The sequence below is a fragment of the Chamaea fasciata genome, unplaced genomic scaffold (assembly GCF_029207755.1).
Source record: "Chamaea fasciata isolate MVZ Bird 193981 ecotype frontalis unplaced genomic scaffold, bChaFas1.0.hap1 SCAF_3, whole genome shotgun sequence".
NCBI lineage: Eukaryota > Metazoa > Chordata > Aves > Passeriformes > Sylviidae > Chamaea > Chamaea fasciata.
The window spans coordinates 7,134,390-7,154,236 of record NW_027094088.1 but is presented as its reverse complement, the minus strand read 5'-3'; the positions used below and the strand labels follow the sequence as shown (position 1 = coordinate 7,154,236).

Below are 19,847 nucleotides of genomic sequence, written 5' to 3'. Positions count from 1 at the left end.
ATAATACTGCACCGTGCTGCCTCTTATCCTGACAGCTTTATTTTCACAGAGGAGGTGTTAATGCCTGAACAAAACATATGGCGTGGAGCTTATAGGGCAAAAATTATTTCACAGCCTGCTGATACTGAAGGTTAGCATTTCTAGAAACAGCTTACAGTCACTCGTCTGTGGTCCTCCTTGAGGTTATTTCTATTAGTAAATGTAGAAGTGTCTGGATCAGGTTTATTCTGCAGGGTGTTAGGTAGGTTGGTGAGATCTCAGTGTAGTATTTCTGCTCTCAAAATGTTCCTTTCTGCTGAAAATTTTGCAGGTTCAGTTTCCAGAGCAGAGGTCAAGTTTCAGAAATCGGTATTCCTGATGGAATTGACTTGCAGCAGTGAAATGTTTCCCTGTTATTTCAGCAATCCACTTCACACCACATAGCTTGGATGCTGCTGAAGGTGGGAGAGAGCAGCCTGTAATGCCAAGCAGCGTGGAAACTGTAGGAGCTCCTGGGAATGATAACTCACTGTCAGTCTTTCTGTTGAGGGATCATTGTAATTCCGAGCAGGGGCTCGTGCTTTCCATGCCATGAAGGAATAAATTCTGCAGTGACTTCTCCCCAGTTCCATGTCAGTGTTAACGCCTCCTCTTGGCCTGGAGTACCCTTCATTCCCATTTGTATTCAGACAGGCACTACTGCAGCTCCCTCTTGAAAATACTAATTGGTTGAAAATGAATTCCAATTTTTAAATTATTGCTTAGCTTTTTTACTTTTGAAGTGATCTTTTTTTTTCCTAAGACTGGAGTTAATTTCTTGTAATATCAGCTGCCATGTAATGGTTGCAACTCATAAGCAGATTTAATTCAGTGACAAAAACCATGTTTGAGGATTTACACAGGCCAGGGTCTTCTCTGCTGGCTACTGCAGGAATTGATTGAATGTGGAAAAGCAGTAAGCCTGCTCCCAGGTACGCATCCTTTATGGGAAGAGGTGTCTGTTTTCCCACCCAATCACCAGTAGAGAGGACATACTGTAAATATGGATGTTGCCTGCTCGGAAGTTGAAATGTTCTGTGCCATCCTACATTTCTTTTTGAAAAATTTCCTGGGCAAATAAGTAAAGCTTCACCACCCAGTCGTCTGTCAGAGTGCCCACTGAGTGTTTTCATGTGCAATTCTGACATTGCCCAGAGAACCTGAGCAGGTCCCTCTCCACAGTGTGCTGGAGATCACAAAAGAAATACAGATCTTTGATAAATATCTCACCAAAGATCCTCTTTGTACCTGTCCTCCCTGAACAAACTGCATCTTTTGTATGAATATTTCAGTGACAGGATTTTTTTTTTCCAGCAAAACCTGTGTTTATGCCAGTGGAGTCATTATATCGATGTGCTTAAAAATATTCAGATGTCTTCCCCTTTTTATGTGTGTCTATGCATCCACATGCACACAGACCTGTCACAAGAGGGTTGACTCAGTATTCACCCTTGTTTCCTCCCTATAGCTCGTTAATATTAGTAGGAGGATGCTCTGCCTTTCCTTATTTAAAAATACAATTAACCATAGAATGCAGGAGACAGGGAACTGCTGGTGGAGCAGACAGAGGCTGACAGGGAGTGAGTGAGCTGCAGTGGCTGGTCTCATTTAAAGAAGTTTCTCTCCCAGGTGTGGTTCCCCCCGTCAGAATATTCCAGCTGCTTTTATTCTAATTTCTGTGGCAGGAAGATGCCATTCCCAAGATTTGTTTGAACCAGCCGAGTTGTTGTCTTTGACTCATCTGTGCTGCAGGCATGGAGGATTTGGGAAAATAACACCTACCAAGGAATGGCTGCACTTTTTTAAACTCCCTTGCTTGGTCAGTGCTGCTGTGCCAGACGTGGCAGTCCCCGCTGTGCCTCTGACAGGTGCCAGCAGGAACCAGCCCGAAGGGAATGGGACAAATGCCAAAGTGTAGCTTCAGTGTATCTGTGAAGCAAAATCTGACCAGACAAGAGAAGCTGAGTTGTCCTTAGATCTACTCTGCAAAGACAGGATGACTTTAAAACCTGGGTTGGAGGTTTCTTGGAGAGCCTCGAGCCATAACAGCAGGAGAAATTAAAATTGGTGTCTTCTCCTGATGTATGGACCAGATATTCCTCTGCAAACAACCTCCCCCTGACTTTTAAAGGGGTAACTTTAATTTAAATTCCCCATCCGTTGCATTTGTAATTATCCTGTGCAGAATCTCCTGAAGCAGCTCTCCTCCAGGTTCTGCATGGTGCTGCCTTTCCTGTGCATTAATCACGGGAGCTCTTTTCCCTTTTGCCTGAGAGCAGCCGTGCTGATCGATGGGAAAATGGATGCGCTGGAAAAGCAACACTGCAAGTTAAACACGGGGATTCTTAAGCCGGTGGCTTCCACAGTGTCAGCGTGTGACAGGAGAGAATTGTAAACTGAGAAAGAGTTCTCCTGTGAATTCAGTGCCCCCATTATCTCTCCTTCTCTATCCGAAGGGTTGAGGAAATCTTTTTTGTTAGCCAAGACAGCTTGGTGCTTCAGCTTAATTTTCATTGCATAATTTTAAATACAGATCCTGCCAACAGTGCTGCAATTAATGGATAGCCTAAAGACTTATTATTTCTAACTAATTGATATGTAAGAAAGTTTAAATAACAAAAGTGATAAGAATTTTTTAGGAAGAACTTCTGTAACTAACTCAGAATAATATTTTTACTGTTATTTAGAGTAGCAGATGACTTTATTATTCGCTCACCATCACTAAATCTAATGTCTGTCTGTATTTCTCTAATACTAAATAGATTTCCACGAGATGGGAAAAAAATAACATTTTATAGTCATCGTTCTAAAAGGTGTTTTTGCAAGTTAATAATCTCATTCATTTCTGATACTTGTCTACCCTCATTTGAAATAAATACTGCCTAAGTTCTGTATGAATTCCTGTTATCCTCAACAGAGCTGTGGATAAACACATTTTTAAAATAGGGCTCTAAAACAAGAAGCACGTGTTTTTAAAGTACTCTTTTGCTTCTTCAAATCACTTGATCACTCATGAAAGGCCTTTATTTTTGTAGTGTTCATTAAACTTATCTTCAGCTAGATTGTGATCAGAATTGGCATCAGAGAATACACTGTAAAGCTGTAAGACCTCTCAAGAACTTTTTAATGCTTTTATAAGATGTCAAGTACCGAAATAATAATAAAACACTGATAGAGCATTAAAAAGATAAGTTCTTGTAATGGAAAAAGGTTTTGTTCTACTGCTAGTGGGTTTTTTTTCTTAAATGAGGTTTTGTGTGGTGCAAAGCCTTTCCAAGAGAGAAGCTACCAATAGTGATACACATAAATGAAATCAGATTAAAAACAAAGCGGAGCTCTAGGGGGATCATGTTAGGCATTTTGATGGCATGCCTCTCAGTGGAAAAAAAAGCAAAGGGCTTAGTGAAGTTCCATGAGATTCATCTCAGTTCAGGCCTGACCCTCTGGTGAACTGAACTTTGATGAACTGTATTAACTCCAGGAGGAGAGAAGCCAGGGACCGGATCCAGCTCACAGTGATGTCAGTGAAAAACTCACGGTTCCTGTAGTAAACTTGAGGTGTGGGGGAGGCCCCAGAAGAGCAGATTCTCAGGAAGTTTAAAGTTGTGGTGTCCCTTATCCTCCTGTCTCTGCCGGCTTCTAAGGAATTAGTGTATCCCTTTTCCTGGCAACAGCAAGGTCTGACCACAGAAGTCAAGGGCAATCTCTTTAAGAGATGTGCTCGAGGGGGCTTTCAGATGCCCGGCTGCTTGGCAAGATGGAAAGTGTTCCGTGGCACAGACTCACACACAGGCCCTGTGACACACATTTTGTCACAGTTCCTCACTGGACATATCCCACCACACCTGAGACGAGGGTGTGAGGCTGCTTGGGCTACAGCATGAGTAGGGTGGCAGGTCCTCACCCAGAAAAAAACATTAGCAGAGAAAAACACCCTCAGCAGTTTCCCTTCCTCGTGGAGCCCAGGCGCTGGACAGAAACCCAGATCGGGTTGTGCACAGAGAGAGCATGATCTGGATGTGAAAAAGGCATCTGCCCTTCTCTGTGGGAAGTTGTTCTCTCTTGTCTCTTGGAGCAGGCTTGGATTCTAAGCAGCAACCTGGTCCCTTTTCTCAGATGCCTTCGTGCTTTGCAGTTTGCTTAAATTGAAAAAGGGAGTGATTTTCAGGTGAAAACCCTGAGCCACTGAAACACAACTTTTGCATCCCTCCTTTGTGAGGCAGAGTACAATTATCCCCGGATCTCTGCTGGCTCAGAAGCAAGCGTTTCGTGGCCTTTTGTGCCAGCAGTTCCTTCACTTGATCTGGTCTGTTTGCATCTGTACTTGTGGGGTTGTGGATCCAATCTGTAGATCCAAACCCTGTTAAGGCTAATCACTGTCCTGAAGACTGGAGTGAACTTGGGGTATGTGCTTTAGCAGCCATGAGTTCAAGCTGCTCTGGGCAGCAGTGGGATGGGCTTTGTTCTGTTGATCTGACTTGAAATTACCTTATATGTCGATTTTTGCATTGTGGGATGCTTGCCGAACATCACTGAAATAAAGTTTTCTTGCATGGGTCATTTAAACTTGATGGGTAATTAGAGAGTTGCTTAAGTTTGCAGCAGTCAGTGTTAATATGAACTTGGGAGAAAATGTTTAAATGAAAAACAACTGAACTGAAATATTAATCCCTTGAACTTAATCATGAGGATGGCCCAGTCAACCTCCTGTTGCATAGTACTGCTTAATCCAGTAACAGCAGTACAGACAGCAAGAGGAGGGGTTTTTCCTTTAAAGCTCATTGTAGTATCAGGAAGTAAAAACCTTCAGGCTGTTTTTAATTTGGCTGAACCACTGGACAGTGTTGCTCTTACATTAAGCTCTGAAGTTTTTAATAGTTGCAGTTAAAATTCTACACTAATTTTGCTTCTCAAGTAAAAAAAAAAGTGTGTTGTGTAGTACAGCATGAAATGATGAGAAGTGTGGATATATGGATGAACTCATGGTGGATGTAGAGGGATGTGAAGATAATCATAGGATATAAACACGGAGCAGCCATAAACTTACCAGACTGAGTCCCCAGTAGCAATGATCCATCTCCGTTTGATGGCCATTAGATAATAATGAACACATACATCAGCACGTAAGTTTGAACCAGGTCCCAGCTTTTTGTCATTGTTAAACCCAGCCTCAAAAACTTCCCTGACACTTGGAAGTACAAAGGCCAAAATACTGAGCCATCCTTTCTGGAAGATGGAAAATGAGAGATAGTGGCTCTGTCTCCACTGTTAAACTTCTGCCAGGTTCTGAATTGATTCTGTTTTGTTAGCCCGTTATGTTAAAAAATAATGGGTCTGTCACTAAATTGGCTCATTATTTGGGGACAGTCAATGCAAAAGTCTCTGCTAATAGTAAAGAGGAAGCCAGATTCATGTTGTTGATGGGTTAGGAAATATTTGGAATAGCCTTTGCTGTTACAAGGGATTATAGAACTGCAACTACTTGAAAAGATTTTCAAAGAAGCTTCGAAGGCTTTGATCTTTATTCAGAGTGTGCTTGCTTTCTAGTCTAAAAACATTCATTTTTAACAAGATATTAGGAGAAGGACTGAGTGCTCAGTAATTTTCCAAGCAGACTTTTCAGTGGGACTCCATCCTGCAGAGTCTCTCTGGCATGGAGAGCTACAGTCAGAGCAAGGTAAACTTCAAAGTGCAGCGGAGGCTTTATCAATGTGATTATTTCTGAGCTAAGTATGGCTTGCTTCTAAACCTCCATGCAGCTCCCTGACAATTATTGGTGACATGGAAATCACAGTGAGTGTGTACCTTAAGAAAGGTGCTGTCTCAGGATGCACAGCCCTCAGTGTGTGTCTGGAGATCTTATTACTCGAAACAGGCTCGAGAGTCAGGGCAGAGCAGGGTATGACAGTGAAAGGAGGTGCCAGACTTAATCACAGGGTGAGCTATTCCTTTTGCTTCGAGGAGCACAGTGATGCCGCTGGAGAGAGACGGAGAAAGAGATTATTTACTTCCTTTTCATTGTCATATTGGAGGAGAGATCTCTGTGCTCAGAGGGAGTCTTCTGTGACACTGATGGGGCCTGTTAGAGATCTCCTGCCAAGAGTCAGACACAGGCAACACTGTAATTACCTATTAGTAAGGTGGATATGAGAGACTGGAAAGTGCTTTGCTAAACTGAATGCAGAGTTCAATTTAGGTGAGGCCCAAAAGCTGTGCTGAGGTTTCTACCACCTTTTTTTTCGGATCTGCACTTCATGAGCTCCCGAGCCCTCACACTGGAGGCCTTAAGCACCTGAAACTTTCTTTTCTTGTCTCTCCTCTTTCAAAAATCGCCAGAATCTCTCACTTTGCGGGGCAACACCACTTTCAGGCGAAACACAGTAAATGTTAAGTGGCCCTGCAGATTCCATGGCCTGTTGGGGACATCCTGCTCTGCTGCCTTGGTGCTGCCTGAGTCCCGTGTTCTCTGGTCCATCCGGGGTTTGGAATATTTCTGGAATATATTGTTGCTGTTGTAACCTCAAGATGTCATTTTAAATGAGTTTCCAAGGGACTGTCATGACCTCTTGAGATGAGAATTACAATACTGCTACTCTTGGAAGGCCTGTGCTGTTGGACAATCAGCTGCCTGTTTACAGGCTGCCTTGGAGGCATCGTGGAAGTGGAAAAACATCATTTATTAGAAGGTAATGGCTGCACTGACTTTTTTTGTTGTTTGTTTGTTTTGCAGTATCCAAAATATGGGCAGCACTTTAAAAAAGGATCAGCTAAGAAGCTCTATTTGAGCTCTGTCACTCGAGTTATTTACCCTGGACCCACCCCAATAAACTAAGGGCAGTATCTGGTGATAGATGAGACTTCAGGGGAGTTTCTCTGGATTTATTGCGTTGAAACTGAGCAGATTCTCCTTTGCTTACAGTGAAGATAGCTTACTCTAGTGATGATGAAGAAGAACAGAATCTCAGAATCCACCCTTAAAATGCCCATAGAAAGGGGATGTTTTTTTCCTATTCATTCTAGCTCGAATTCTTTTATTCATATGCATCATGAGGTGCACAGTTCATGCATTTATGGAGTTGTCTAAGAGCCTCTTGACAGCTTAAGAAAGCATTTTATCCACAAAAGCAAATTGTTACGTGAAATAATCATCAGAAAGAGGAGTAGTTCCGAGTATGCAGCTTACAAGGCACAGAGCAGGGCTTTGCATGAGAATAAACTTTTGAAGAAACAGGAAACAAGTTACCGTGAAGAAAATCCTCTCACAGAATTCAGTGCAAACTCTTTCTTTAAATAATTTCTTTAAAGAAAATGCAAGAGATCTGAAATTGCTAATAATGCAGTTGCCAGTAGGAAAAGATCACCAGTTCAGGCTTTTGCTGTAAGGACCTTCTCTAACCGAGAAGGTTTCGGCAGAGATATCGTACAGGTGTATGCGTGTCTAATATGTGTATAACCTGGGCAGCACTGATGGCAATCTCACCACCCAAACATTTATTTTTAATCACTTATTGGAGCAAATGTTAGTTTATTACACAGAAGGTAGATATGAGTTGCCTCATAAATGTAAAATGCAGGCGCCCAGGTCCCAGGTTTCCTCGCCGTCCCATTGGTTTAATTGAGGTTGCAGTTAATAAAGGCAGAGACACAGATTGATGGAGGCCCCAAGGTTACAGTCTAGTGCCTTGAGACAGCAGATATTAAAGGGACTCATTTACGTGGGGACTTGTTGTACCCTCGGGGAGGCAGAGCAAATCACCTTCGCTTCAATAGGAAGAGACACTGAGCTGAAACATGGCAGATAAGGGAGGCGGTGGGAGGGGAAGCGTCTGTGCAAGGGGAGATAACACGGCATGAGTAACCCACTCCGTGCCTTGGGATGCACTTCAGGTGATGGCTGGTGATGTTTTTCAAGGAGATTGTCTGGACTGTGCAGCCTGTTGGCATGGGAAGGCAGAGGGGCAATAGTGGAGCCAAACTAGAGCTGAGCCAGTGGCCCTGCTCTCAGGAAAACAGCGTGGAGACTTTGTGGGGTGGCGAGATCAGCCTGGTGACCTTGTGTGAAGGGCTAGGGGAGCATCACCTTCAGGCAGGGAGACAGAGGAGGAGTCTGGGAATTGGTGTGCCTGGTGTCTCTCATGGTCTGGAAAGTAACCATTGTTTGAAAATGCAGAGATGTCCTTTGTCTGAGGACAGGAGTCACTAACGGAAGCTTTCCAGTCAGCATGAAGACATTTCCCGCTGTTGTTTACCTGTGCTGTTCCTCGTGCCACCTCAGATACCAAGTGTCCTTAGGCTCTCCCTAATGATTCCACACTCCCACATCTTCTAAAAAGAAAACCTCGTCTACCTGAATAGTTTCATCTCAGGGTTAGGAATGTTGTCCTTAACCTGGATTAAGCCCAAATGTTAACTTTGTCGGCACATGCCTTTATGCACTTCCTCGATGTCACTGGCAGAAAAAAAGGAGCGTTTAGGTGCTCTCTGCACATGCAGAGTTAGCTCCTTTCCCGGGCCTGGGCAAACAGCTTCCCAAGAACCTGCTGTTCCCAGCTGCCGTCTTAGGGCCTTTCTGGCAGAGGGCAGGGAGGTCTCCAGCCGAGTGCTGCAGAGGGGCTGTGGCCTAGAGGCATGAGGACATCTGAGCAGTGCTTACTCCTTTGCCTTCCCAGCAGAAATCTGCTTAGTGGGGGAATAACATGGGCCTTAATAAGGAACTCCTACTGTTTCCAATTAAACAAAAATTGCTGCCTATAAATCACTTGATCCCTGAGCTCTGTTCCTCAATTTCACTCTCCCTGTTACTGAGCCTCCATCTGCTTTTAACAGTTCTTGCTCCTCGTATGTCTTTTAATGCTGTATCCCTCCAGAATGGCTTTCTAATTAAGTAAGCTCTGAAAATGAAAAGCAGAGGAACAGCAGCCTTCTTGCTCTCTGTACCCTTAATCTGGGAGTCCTCTATGTGCTATTTTGGAAGCTAAATTGAGGTCGCTGACATTATGCATATTTGTTGTCTGATGCAGGCTTAAAAGCCCCAAGTCCTCTATTTAAAATTATCTTTAGGCACATGGGTCAAATATTTGCAGGAAGAAAAATAAGTGTTTGTAGCTTTAGCAGATTTAGAGAAGGAGGGGAGGAGAGAGAAAAGGGGCCCCAAGCCCAGCCCAGTGTTGCTGTTGCAATTTGGTTCCACTGACCACTGAAAATATCAGTGTTGCTGGTGTTAACAAAATAAACATTTCCAATGACACGTGATAAGGAAAACGGGAGCTTTGCTGATCAGAAATTCCCTGGAGAGGTTGCAGGCCCCCATTGGTTACAGATGGTGCAGTGGCCAGTTACTGCCTCTTGTCAAAATACATTCTACTGAAATTGCACAGAAGAAATGAATGCTGTTGAGCTTCTCATCAGTAAAACAAAAAGAACAGACACTGTCCATGTGGAATTAAATAATATCCTGCATGTGGGCAGTGCCACGGTGATTATGGATACAAATGAGGATCCCATTTCAACTGATAAGTAAATTCAACAATCAGATACCAAAAGAGTAATTTTTTAATGTATTTTTCTGCACTCTGCCTCAAGGAGAAATAACACAACTTTAAAATGTCTCGCATTTGAAATCTTAACTCAAAAATTGTGGAAAAGACTTGAGAATAAGGAGTTTACTGTTGGAAATGTCAGAGATTGTTAGAGATACTGAACTATTTTGTCCTCAGAGTCTATTTTTACCTAAATTGTTGAGCCAGGATATTCGAACAATTTTCCATTCATAATTCACTGCATCATTCAGGGAAAGAAAGTCATCAGGAAAACAAAATAAGATAAGTTTAAAAGGAGATGTAACAGAAACATCAAACTCAAAAAGCTGCCCTTAGAGAAAAAGTCCCAGCGGAATGGAAGAACTTGAGACTTTAAAAAGTGACTTATTTGGAGTCATATCAAGTCTTCCCAATGGAAGAACTTCATCAAAACAAATACGCTCAAAATGAATGTTTTTGTTTCAACAAAACTGTGTTTTGGTGGGAGTTTTTTCACCAAAATACGTAATTGGTTGTATTTCATACATAACTTTCTCAAAACATTTTTGGCTGAAGCTTAATTCTTGAGATGCCTTTTAAGTAGTGCCCTTACGTTATTTTTGGGCTGCAGATATATTTTTAAAAACCCATGTGAGCTGGAATGAATCCCAGTGCGGGTGGAAGTGGGTTGGTTTTGCATCAGCTAAGATGTTACAGCAGGAGTAGGATGCTGCGGGGTCACAGGCCAAGCCTGCGGTGTCCCAGGCCATGTGGGGACGGAAGATGGGGGGAAGCGGTTTGGAAAGCCCTTGCATTGGTGGCTTCCGAAAGGCCACTCTCAGGGTACAAGGGGAAGGAGCAGCAACGTTCACATCCAAGACTTCAAAGGTGTTGCAGGAAGGGAGACGGGCTGGACGTGTTTCCCCTCGGTTTCCTTTTCCCTTGGGCTGCCGGAGTGCAGGGAGGGGTGAGGTGGAAGCAGGGCTGTGCGGGCCAGCTGTGTCCACCTCCCGTCTCAAAGGCCTCCTGGTCACTTGTGCTGGCAGCACAGCACGTTTCCCGCGTGACCGCTTTGTTTTGGTTCTTGGTAGGATCAGGAGTTCATTAGATCAAGTTCATTAGATCACTTTGCAAGCATGCAAGAGTCTACAGGGGCTCGGTCAGGAGCATCTAAACTCACAACCTCTCCTTCTGTCATCCTTTATTGATCACAGTCACTGCTTTTAGTGCTGTTCATTTGGGAGTTCTAATATTAACAGCTAGGTATAAATACAAATATTAGTAGTTTTAATAATACCATCTGTTTCCTTTTCTGAGTGTGTTTCCCTTGCTTTAAGCTGAACAACCATAATCATTGTCCCCTCCCACGTTCCAAGGAAGGGCTGTTAGGCCTTTCCCTGACTGATGACCTTTTCAGAAAGTGGCTGTAGCTGAGGATGCCAAAGAGCCCTTTGAGTTGGGAGGGAACCTGAGCCCACGAGCTGAGCAGCTGGCTGGCCACCAGGAGCTCTGCTCACCTGTAAAGCCCTGCTCATGTCCTGTCCCTCAGGGCTGTGTTGGTTGGACTCGAGGTGCAGATGGTGCTGTTTGTCCAGGGCAGTTTTTGTGTAAAGCTGAGCTGAGCATCAGCTGGCATTTTTTAACTTGCACTGTTGGGTATAAAAAGTAAGAGGTTGGAAATGGAAGCACACATTTAAGAGCTTCTGGCCACAGCCATCAAGAGTGACTAACACGTTCGTCTCCTGTCCCCAAGGACCCCATTGCTAACACCTAATGTGGCTCTGAATTTTGAAGTTTTAACTCACTGCCTGTCAGTAAAGTACATGGAAGTGAGATCTACCTGAACAAGAAATAGTGTCCAACTGTGGGACACTAAAGCTACATGGAGGTGACATTCGTGTTGTTTTTGTTGTGGGTTAAGGAGAGGACAGAGGATCTGTAAGAGGGCAGGTAGTGAGATAACAGAAGGAAGAAGGTTGTTACATGTTAATGAGGACAATGGTCCAGATAATGATCTGACCGTCTAATCATCGGTCTCATTCCCCCCCCTTGTCTGACTCCAAAATCCTAACAGCAAGTGTAGGTCACCTTGTTTAGTAGCTAGAGAGCAGAGAATTTGGGGTAGGTGGACTTGTGATGGGAAGCAACCCAAGGGGACAGCAAACTGAGTGGGAAGGCCACCCTGGGGTGGAGTCTGGTGAGCTGCTGGTTGAGCAGAGAGGTTTTTACTCCTACACTAACGTGGCATCCTGTCTTGCCATCAGCCAGCCAAATGAGAGAGGTGTGTGGCTACTGCTGCTTCTGGGAGGGCAGCTTTCCATTCATTGCCATGAACTGTAATGTCCCTGTAAAGGAACAGAATAAATAGAAGGACACGGAGCCTTTTAAAAGAAGAACAGCTGGATTTCTTTAGGCCAGCTGGTTTAAAGCAGGCAATCTGTTTCTTTAACCTCGTGTGGCAGCTCAGGGGCCGGGATGGATGGGATCTGAGGGGCTTGTCGGACGCTGAGCAAGGGGAAGAACTGACAGTGCCTTTGGAGCCAAAAAGAAAACTAATTTTTACTGATGGAGTTTTAATCAACCCTCCTTGTCTGCTGTCTGCTCCTTCTCAACTAATGTCAACCTCCTCATGATTAGATATCTATATAGACTGTCTCTGGAGACAGAGAGGTAGCCCCAGATTGATGTAATTTCTATTAAACACTCGACTTAGTGGGGATTAGCCACTGGAGGCGCTTTAGGAGAATATCAGACACAATTGTTATCTAACAACATGCTTATGGTTGCACTGGGGTCAGATAACGTTCAGTTTCTGAGGGATTTCAAATATTTCTTTTGCTTTTAAACCTAATTAAGCCAATCGAGGTTGTGAAGGAAGTTGAGAGCCAGGAGACTTTCCCTGACTTATGATACTACACACCTTCTTCTTTACCTGAGGTGCCCAAAACTCACAAATGTCATGTATGACAATGAGGTGAGGGAAATGCAGCAGCTCATCTCTGCCTTGGACACTCCTGTGTTGTTAAGCAGTGCGGGTATTTAGCCATGAGCTGTAACCCCAGGCATGATTGCATCATGAAGGAAGATCTTTAGCCTAGAATTTAGTTTTTGGTTTCGCAGTGTGAACCTATGTGAGTGCCGTGCTGCTGACACTCCAGCCAGTGCGGATGTGATCTCTCAGGGGCTGAGGAGCTCCCTGGGTGGCAGGAGTGGAGTCCTGGGGCTGTGGTGAGCAGGGCAGAGAAGATCAGCATAATTTCTCAGTTTTCTCCACCAGCAACTCTATGGCACTGTTCGTCTGATGATGCCTGTGCTTGTGGAAGTGTTTGCAAAATGGAGACAAAAGGAGGATTCCTTCAGAATATTTGTATCTAGACATAAAGCCAGAAAACAAAGGGGTTCAGGAAAAGAAGAAGAGTGTTATGATAATGATTAACTGCCACAGTGACAACCATATATTTCTAGTTGACAGAAGTATATATTTTAGAGGCAGGGTGTGTTTTAATGGAACTGTTCGTGCCTCAGACTTGGTTTTTATCCTAGGTGGAAAACCGAGGCCAGGACATCAGGAAAATTGCCAGAAAGAAGGCAGGAAAAGAACTTTAGCAGGGAAGCCAGAAGGAAAAGGAACAGATCTTAGATCTCGAGGAAGGAAAGCTGCAGAATTTGTCTAATTAAGGAATGTAGAACTAGACCGGGTGAGCTAAGGACATTGATTTGCACATCAGGAGAAAGGAGAAGAGGCCTCACAAAAATAAAGTCAGAGATGCAGGATGAAAACCAGGACAGAAGCATGGGGAATGGGATTGGAAGGGCTCAGAGGGAGGGGTAGTGATAGAGTCACATGGTGTGCGTGGACAGGTCAAGGATGGTAAGACTAGGATAGGCCATAATGTTCAAGTGAAAATTTGCATTGCCTATTGAGAGCTGTTGCAGGGGGGTGAAGGAGACCTGAAACTGCACAGGACAGACTCAGGCCTAGAGCTGAAGGATCAGAATTCCTAGCACCTTTATCCTGGAAATCCTGGAAAAATACATAGCTGAAAACACAATTGCCTAAGAAACTATTGCAAAACTGCTGCAGCTACAGTTAGCAGAACCTGACTCCCTCTTTTTAAGAAGGTGGGTAGATGGATGGATGGATGGACGGACAGATGGAGCGGGTCTGGCTTTGGAACTCACCCCTTTTGCTTCCTGCTGTGCTCATATTGGTCATGATGAAAAAATTGGCTTTGTCTTCAGTTGAAACTTTGATACACATTAATCGTTTTTAAATAATGGATCATGCAGATCCTAATATGGGCACTAAAAACAAAGGCTGTACTAATAAATACTGGGAAAGGACCCACTGCTTCCTGAAGACTGATAGCCAGATTTCTTTCTGCATGCCTTTTGCATCCTGTTGATGAAATGACACTTTTTCCCCAGTAATGTCCAAGACACATTCTGCATTAATCTGATAATGTAACTTTCCATGATCTAGCCCCAAGAAATGTAATTTAACTTGTTTTCCCTCCCTCTCTGAACCCTTTGACAACTGACTTTTTCCTAATGGTTTCTCCAACCCAAGAAATCTGGCAAAAGCTGTTTTATTGTTCTCAGAGCAATGTTTGTGGTGTGTTTGACGTGTGATTAACTACCTGAAGCTCAATGAAGGCCTTGCTCTTTCAAAGGCTTATCCGTGATCCATACTACACCTGAATGGGGTCTTGTCAAAGCCAGTGGGAGTATGGACACCAGTACAGTTAAATCCACAAGTATTTGAAGGATTTGGGTACCCAAGGATGGTACCCAAAACCAGCCCTATGACTGCACGTTCCTCCAGCTTTGCAATGACTGCATGGAAATTAATAGGCACTTTGGATGCGTGGTGCTAATACGGGAAAGAAGGGAATACGTTTTTGAATTGTGCGAAAATGCCTTGTTAATTCCCCTCCTGCCTGGTGTGGTACTTTCCCCATCCTGTAGCACTGATCACACCTGAAGACAGCTTGTCTCTTTTATTCTAGTTGCAGGTGGAACTTGATCAGGAATATCAAGACAAATTCAAAAGACTGCCTTTGGAAATTCTGGAGTTCGTACAGGAAGCCATGAAAGGAAAAATCAGTGAGGATGGAGACCACAGTTCTGCCCCTTCTTCCCTGGCATCTGACAGTGGAAAATCAAATCATAAACCTCCACAAAGCGAAGAGGAATTGGAAGAAGATAATCAAGAAAAAGTGTTTGATACTACTTTTTAACTGCCCAAGAAACAATCAGTGTGCCAGGGCGCACCATTCCCAACTGCCCATCTCCGCTCTCCCGGGGTGAGCTGCCGCCGGAGCGCTTCGGGAGGCAGGAGGAATCTGCATTCGAGTGCACATTTCCCCAAAGGAACATTTTATAAAAAGTATTCTGCAAAGGTCTTCATTCTCATTCTTCGTCTGATTATTATTCTAAAGCTTAGTGCAGTTGTAATGGGAAAATTAATGTTAACCTCCCTCTTCTCTTTATTTTTCTTCTTTTTCTTTTCTTTTTTATCCTTTTTTTTTTTTTTTTTTTTTTTTTTTGGCCAATTTACAGTGGGCAATTCTCTGGCCACGTTCACTGTTAAGAATGTTTAAAGAAGACCAGTGTATTGTACAGAGACAAATGTGTGCAGATTTCCTTTCGGAGTGCTAGGGCAAAGTGCTCCAAACTAATAGAGATCCTGGCGAATATTACAACAGTGTACTTAATCAGTTTTTTTTCCTTCTTTATAACTGCACCTTGACAGCTGTACCATCCTTTTACATTTGCACTGAAACATTGGATCCTTTTTAGCTCTGCAAGCACTGGTGGCTTGCTGTCTTGATATTATGTTTATCCCATGGAGAGACATATATTTGCTGCTGAAAATTCTTGGAACTGTGGGGACGAGAGGAAAACGCAGAGAAGAATCCGCGTGGAGATTGTCGGTGTCTGTGTCCGTCTGTGTTTGTTCCACCGTGTGAGTGCATATATGTTTGTATATATATATATATATATAGCTATATGTGCACACACATCTGTCTATATACACACACAGCATGTTGCTATTTGAATTTGATGTGGTCTCTTGGCCAAATGAAATGTTTCAGGGATCCGTGAGTAGGGAGAATCTTTCCGAGAGCTAACATCTGGGTTATACTGCTGTAGAATAATCATGGAATCATAGAATTCTTTTTGTGGTGTTAGTGTTGTAAATCAAAGTAGTTTTAGAGTATAAATTTGATATATATTTTGCAGACTCGAAAGTATTGATTTTAAGTATCATATTTTAAGCTTACTGAATTTGATAGGATGATAAAATGTTTAGGACTACAGTATTTGAAATCTAACAGAATCTTCCATTATTTTTAAGACTGAGGCTCAGTTTTACTAAGGTCTAAAATTTAAAATCAAAGTATAAAAACCTGACCACTGTTATTTAAAAATGTATATTAATCTGTTTAACTGACTCGTTAAAATAAGAACAATCAAAGTTAGTGTACTGTATGATATGCATGAGAGAAGTAACAGCACATTCTGAGAAACTTCTATCAGACGACAGAGAGACGTTGTGAAAGTCAGGATATTTGAAAAGGTAAAGAAATGCTGTTCTCTGGATTCCCATCCTAACAGAAATCAGAATTACCAAACACCTCAGACAGATTGGGATTCGTACCCGGGCCAGTGCGTGATCCTTCCCTCCTTGGCAGAGGCGCCTTGGGCGGAGGCGCCATGGGGCAAAGCCCCACATTGGCCTCAAGACAGGCCTCGAGACACTTGATCCTGCAAATTTGTGTTTTCCTGCCCCGCTGGGCTCAGGAGCTGGGAATGACATTCACATTTGCAAGATCAGGGCCTTACTTAGGATTAAACAGCAATCGGAGAAAGCAATCCGTTAATAGGGAGGCATTTTAACACATCGTGTAACAGTTAAGTTACCTTACTTCCATTCCCTCAGGATTTTAGTACTTAAAATAACTTATTTTATTTAAATTTAAGCAATAAAATACAAATCAAGCTTAAGTTTTCAGTTAAATAATGGTGTGTATATATATATAAGTTCAAATCTTGGAAAAGAAACAGTATTTTGATGTTTCCTTTTTAAACTTAGAAAGAAAGAAAAATTGCACATTGTTTGGCGATCACATTTTGAATTAAACTGCCCTGGTTTATGATGATGAAATCAGTGCACATGAAATTCAAAACTCTGACTTTCATCTTAACGCTGGGAAAGGTGACTCCTCTGCTAATCCTAGTTTTGCACTTTGAAATCAATCTTAATCACTCATTGAAAACGTAGAGTCGAGATATAATGCTGCATTTTATAAAGTTAAAATGACGTATTGTCGAAATTATTACAAGAGTAAACTGATAGCGGTGTTCATACTAAAAACTGAAACTATTGCATTATAGAAACCGTTGTACAGCGCAGGCTTTTTGGGAAAATCCTGGCTCCTCTGGATCTGTGACATTCCCGGGGACTTCAGGGGAGCCAGGACTTCGCCACAGTCTTCAAAGAATACTTGGGCAAATACCAATTAACCTTTTGTTTATATTTAACAAGAAATAAATAGACTGGTTGGGTTAAATATACTATCAGCTGTAGTCATTTTACAGTACGTTTGTATTTGACCATTTCCTGTACTCACATTTTTTTATATCTGTACAGTGCCACTTTCTGCAGGTGTAAGGTAGTGTGGAATCCTGTACATCTTGCATCGTTCAAACTATTTCAGTGAAACTGATATCATTTAATATTGATATTACTTGAACTAGAGTAAGATAATGAAAAAAGGGTCTTTATGATGTGCAAGTCTTGTGCCTTTTATGTATTTGCCTTGTTCCGTGTTGAATGTGTGGAAATGCTGTATCGTGGACTTTCTGCTGTATAGAATAGAGCTGTCTATATTAAATTAGGTCGTGCACTTCAGATATCTTTACACTACTGAAAATAGCTTGGTTTTGGCAGTATAAACAGAATTTTAAAAATTCTAATGAAGGCCAGACATTTTAGACTTAACATGTTCATAATTATGTTAATTAATGCTCATGTATTAGCTAAACATTCACTGACAGATAACTAAAGGGACATCATTGCTTGCCTTTCTTTGAAATCAGTGTTGCTCTTGTACATTGTATTAATAGTGTCTGTGATTGATTAGTCCTTGATGATTTGCTTTCAGAGTAGGATGAAATATTCCAGTTAACATGTACATATTTTTTCGGTTCCTCAATCTATGATTGTTTCAGAGGCATAATTCACATTTTTGTAAAAATTCTATGCAATTTTGTGGCATGATGTTTCTTCCACTTGTAATTTTATGTGCTTACATTACAGATCCAAAGGACAAATAAAAATTTCTTAACACTAGCCCAGTTTTCTCTGTTCATTCACTCAAGAGCCTCAGTTGACTCAGGAGACCTTAACCTGACCCCTCTGCTGATGGGAGCGGCAGTGCCAGGAGAAGGCAGGGAAATTTCCCTGCAGGCTTTTGTGTTCACACCAAGAACAAGAAATTGCACATGCCTGTGCTTCCAGCCCCTGTCCCTCCCAGCAGAATGTGCATTTGCTGCTACTCTGAAACAATGGGAAACCAAAAGCAGTGTGCAGGGAGCCAATGAACTGGTAAGAAAATGGGTTGGTTTACAGGAAGGCTTTTGCAGAAGAGCTGGGACATGATTTCCAGCCATACCTATAAACTGCCTCGACAAATTACAGCACCTCTATTTCTGTTCCACTGCCCCAGCTGTTTCACTAATCATCTGTTCAATTATATATGTGCTGTGAAATGTACCTTTGCAGGGCCTTCCACTGAGAGCATTGAAAAATAAATCTATTCCTTTGGCTTCTGACTTCCCTTCCCCTATTTAATTTACAATGTACAAAATTATCTCTGGGAGAAGAGATAAGCAGGTATATTAATCCAATGTACTGAGGGATATATACCTGTTAAAATAAATAGTCTCCGAGGCAGCTGGAGTCAAATCACTCACTAGAAGGGAAAGGGGGTCTGACACGTGGGATGGACACAGCACAGGATGAGGCCAGGCAAGGAAGGGAGGAACAGAGCTGAAAGCAGAGCTGTGAGTCTGACAGACAAGAATAAGGCTGGGATGGAAATGGGGAAGTGGGGGGAAATCAAAAGAAAAAAAAAATGGATTCATTTCCTTCCCCAAAGAGGAGCAGTGGGGTGTGAAATCAAGAGCAGGTGAGAGGAGGCGAATGAAACCACAGGGCAGAAGGGCAGCCTGGCACCAAGAAATCTGGGGTTAAGGTGGAGATGGTGATGGTGAGCACAGAGGGAAAAGCCAGGAGGCCATGGGAAGGACTGGGAAACAACCCTTGGCTCCTGCAGGGCTCGGTGAGGCAGTATTGTGATTGCTTAGCCAGCTGAGCAGGTGACTTTGGTGCTTGTTCTTGGGCCACAGGAGACTGACTTGGCTGCTGAGTGGAGAGAGGAGCAGGTTGGGATGTGTGGAAAAGCTGTTTGGAGGCCGAGCACAGAGCGGTTGGTGTTGCAGAGGCCAGGCAGTGGGACCTGAGCTGCTTTGAGAAGCCCAGTGGGTTGTTGAGCTTCAGGTGGGTTCTGCAAATGCTCCTGGTGATGGCCAGAAGAAATCCAGTCCCACCACAGCAGCTTCCTGAGCCTTACACTGTTTCCTTCACTGTGGGGCAGCTTCCAGGAGGGGGCTGGAGAGTACCTGGATCCAGCTGAGGTGTTGGGATGAGCACTGGGGAACATTGCTGAGGGGGACAGAAAGAGTTTGGAATGGATGAGCAGGCTGAAGGGCTGGATAACCAGGCCCCCTAAAACCTGGGTGTGCACTTGAACCCAAGGAAGTAAATTTGAGGTAAGCAGCTGTGCATTTGAAAGACATAAATGGGGCTTTAAACCCCCAAGGACTATATCATACCCTTGGATTTTGGGAGAGCTCTGTGTGCAGGAGCTGCACATCAAATCTGCAAGCCTAAGCTCACACAGAGCAGGATCCTCGTGTCCATCATCAGACCTGGTCCCTTCTTGCCCTCACTCTTTTCTTTGAGGGCTCAGTAGGAGAAGGAAGAGCTGCTCACCAAAAGGGCCAATGCAGGAAATCAAAGACACATTCAAAAAGCAGCAGGTGATGGCCACTAGTGGAGCCACCTGCAACAAGGAAATCTGGGATTAAAAATGGTCCTCTAGAGAGAAGGCATCTGCTGGACACACAGCTGGAAAGGCGTGGGGCTTATGCTGCTTTCCCAAGTGTAGTTCCATTGTACTTTTTCTCAGTAGGAGGGTTTAGAGGCTCAGTTTACAGGTTCCTATTATGGGGGTAGCGTGA

General features: G+C 43.2%; 1 protein-coding gene across 2 annotated transcripts in view; it reads left to right on the top strand.

The window, feature by feature from the left end:
- The window catches only part of PLCB1 (phospholipase C beta 1), a 337,454-nt gene extending 319,565 nt beyond the window's left edge, over positions 1-17,889 (top strand). The window contains exon 32 of one of the 2 annotated variants that reach the window (XM_066177846.1): positions 14,546-17,889. In XM_066177846.1, coding sequence (XP_066033943.1) covers positions 14,546-14,776 — 231 coding nt within the window. In that variant the 3' untranslated portion in view covers positions 14,777-17,889. The remainder of the gene's footprint in view (positions 1-14,545) is intronic. The other variant, XM_066177847.1, reaches the window with a different exon arrangement.
- The last annotated feature ends 1,958 nt before the right edge of the window (positions 17,890-19,847 follow it).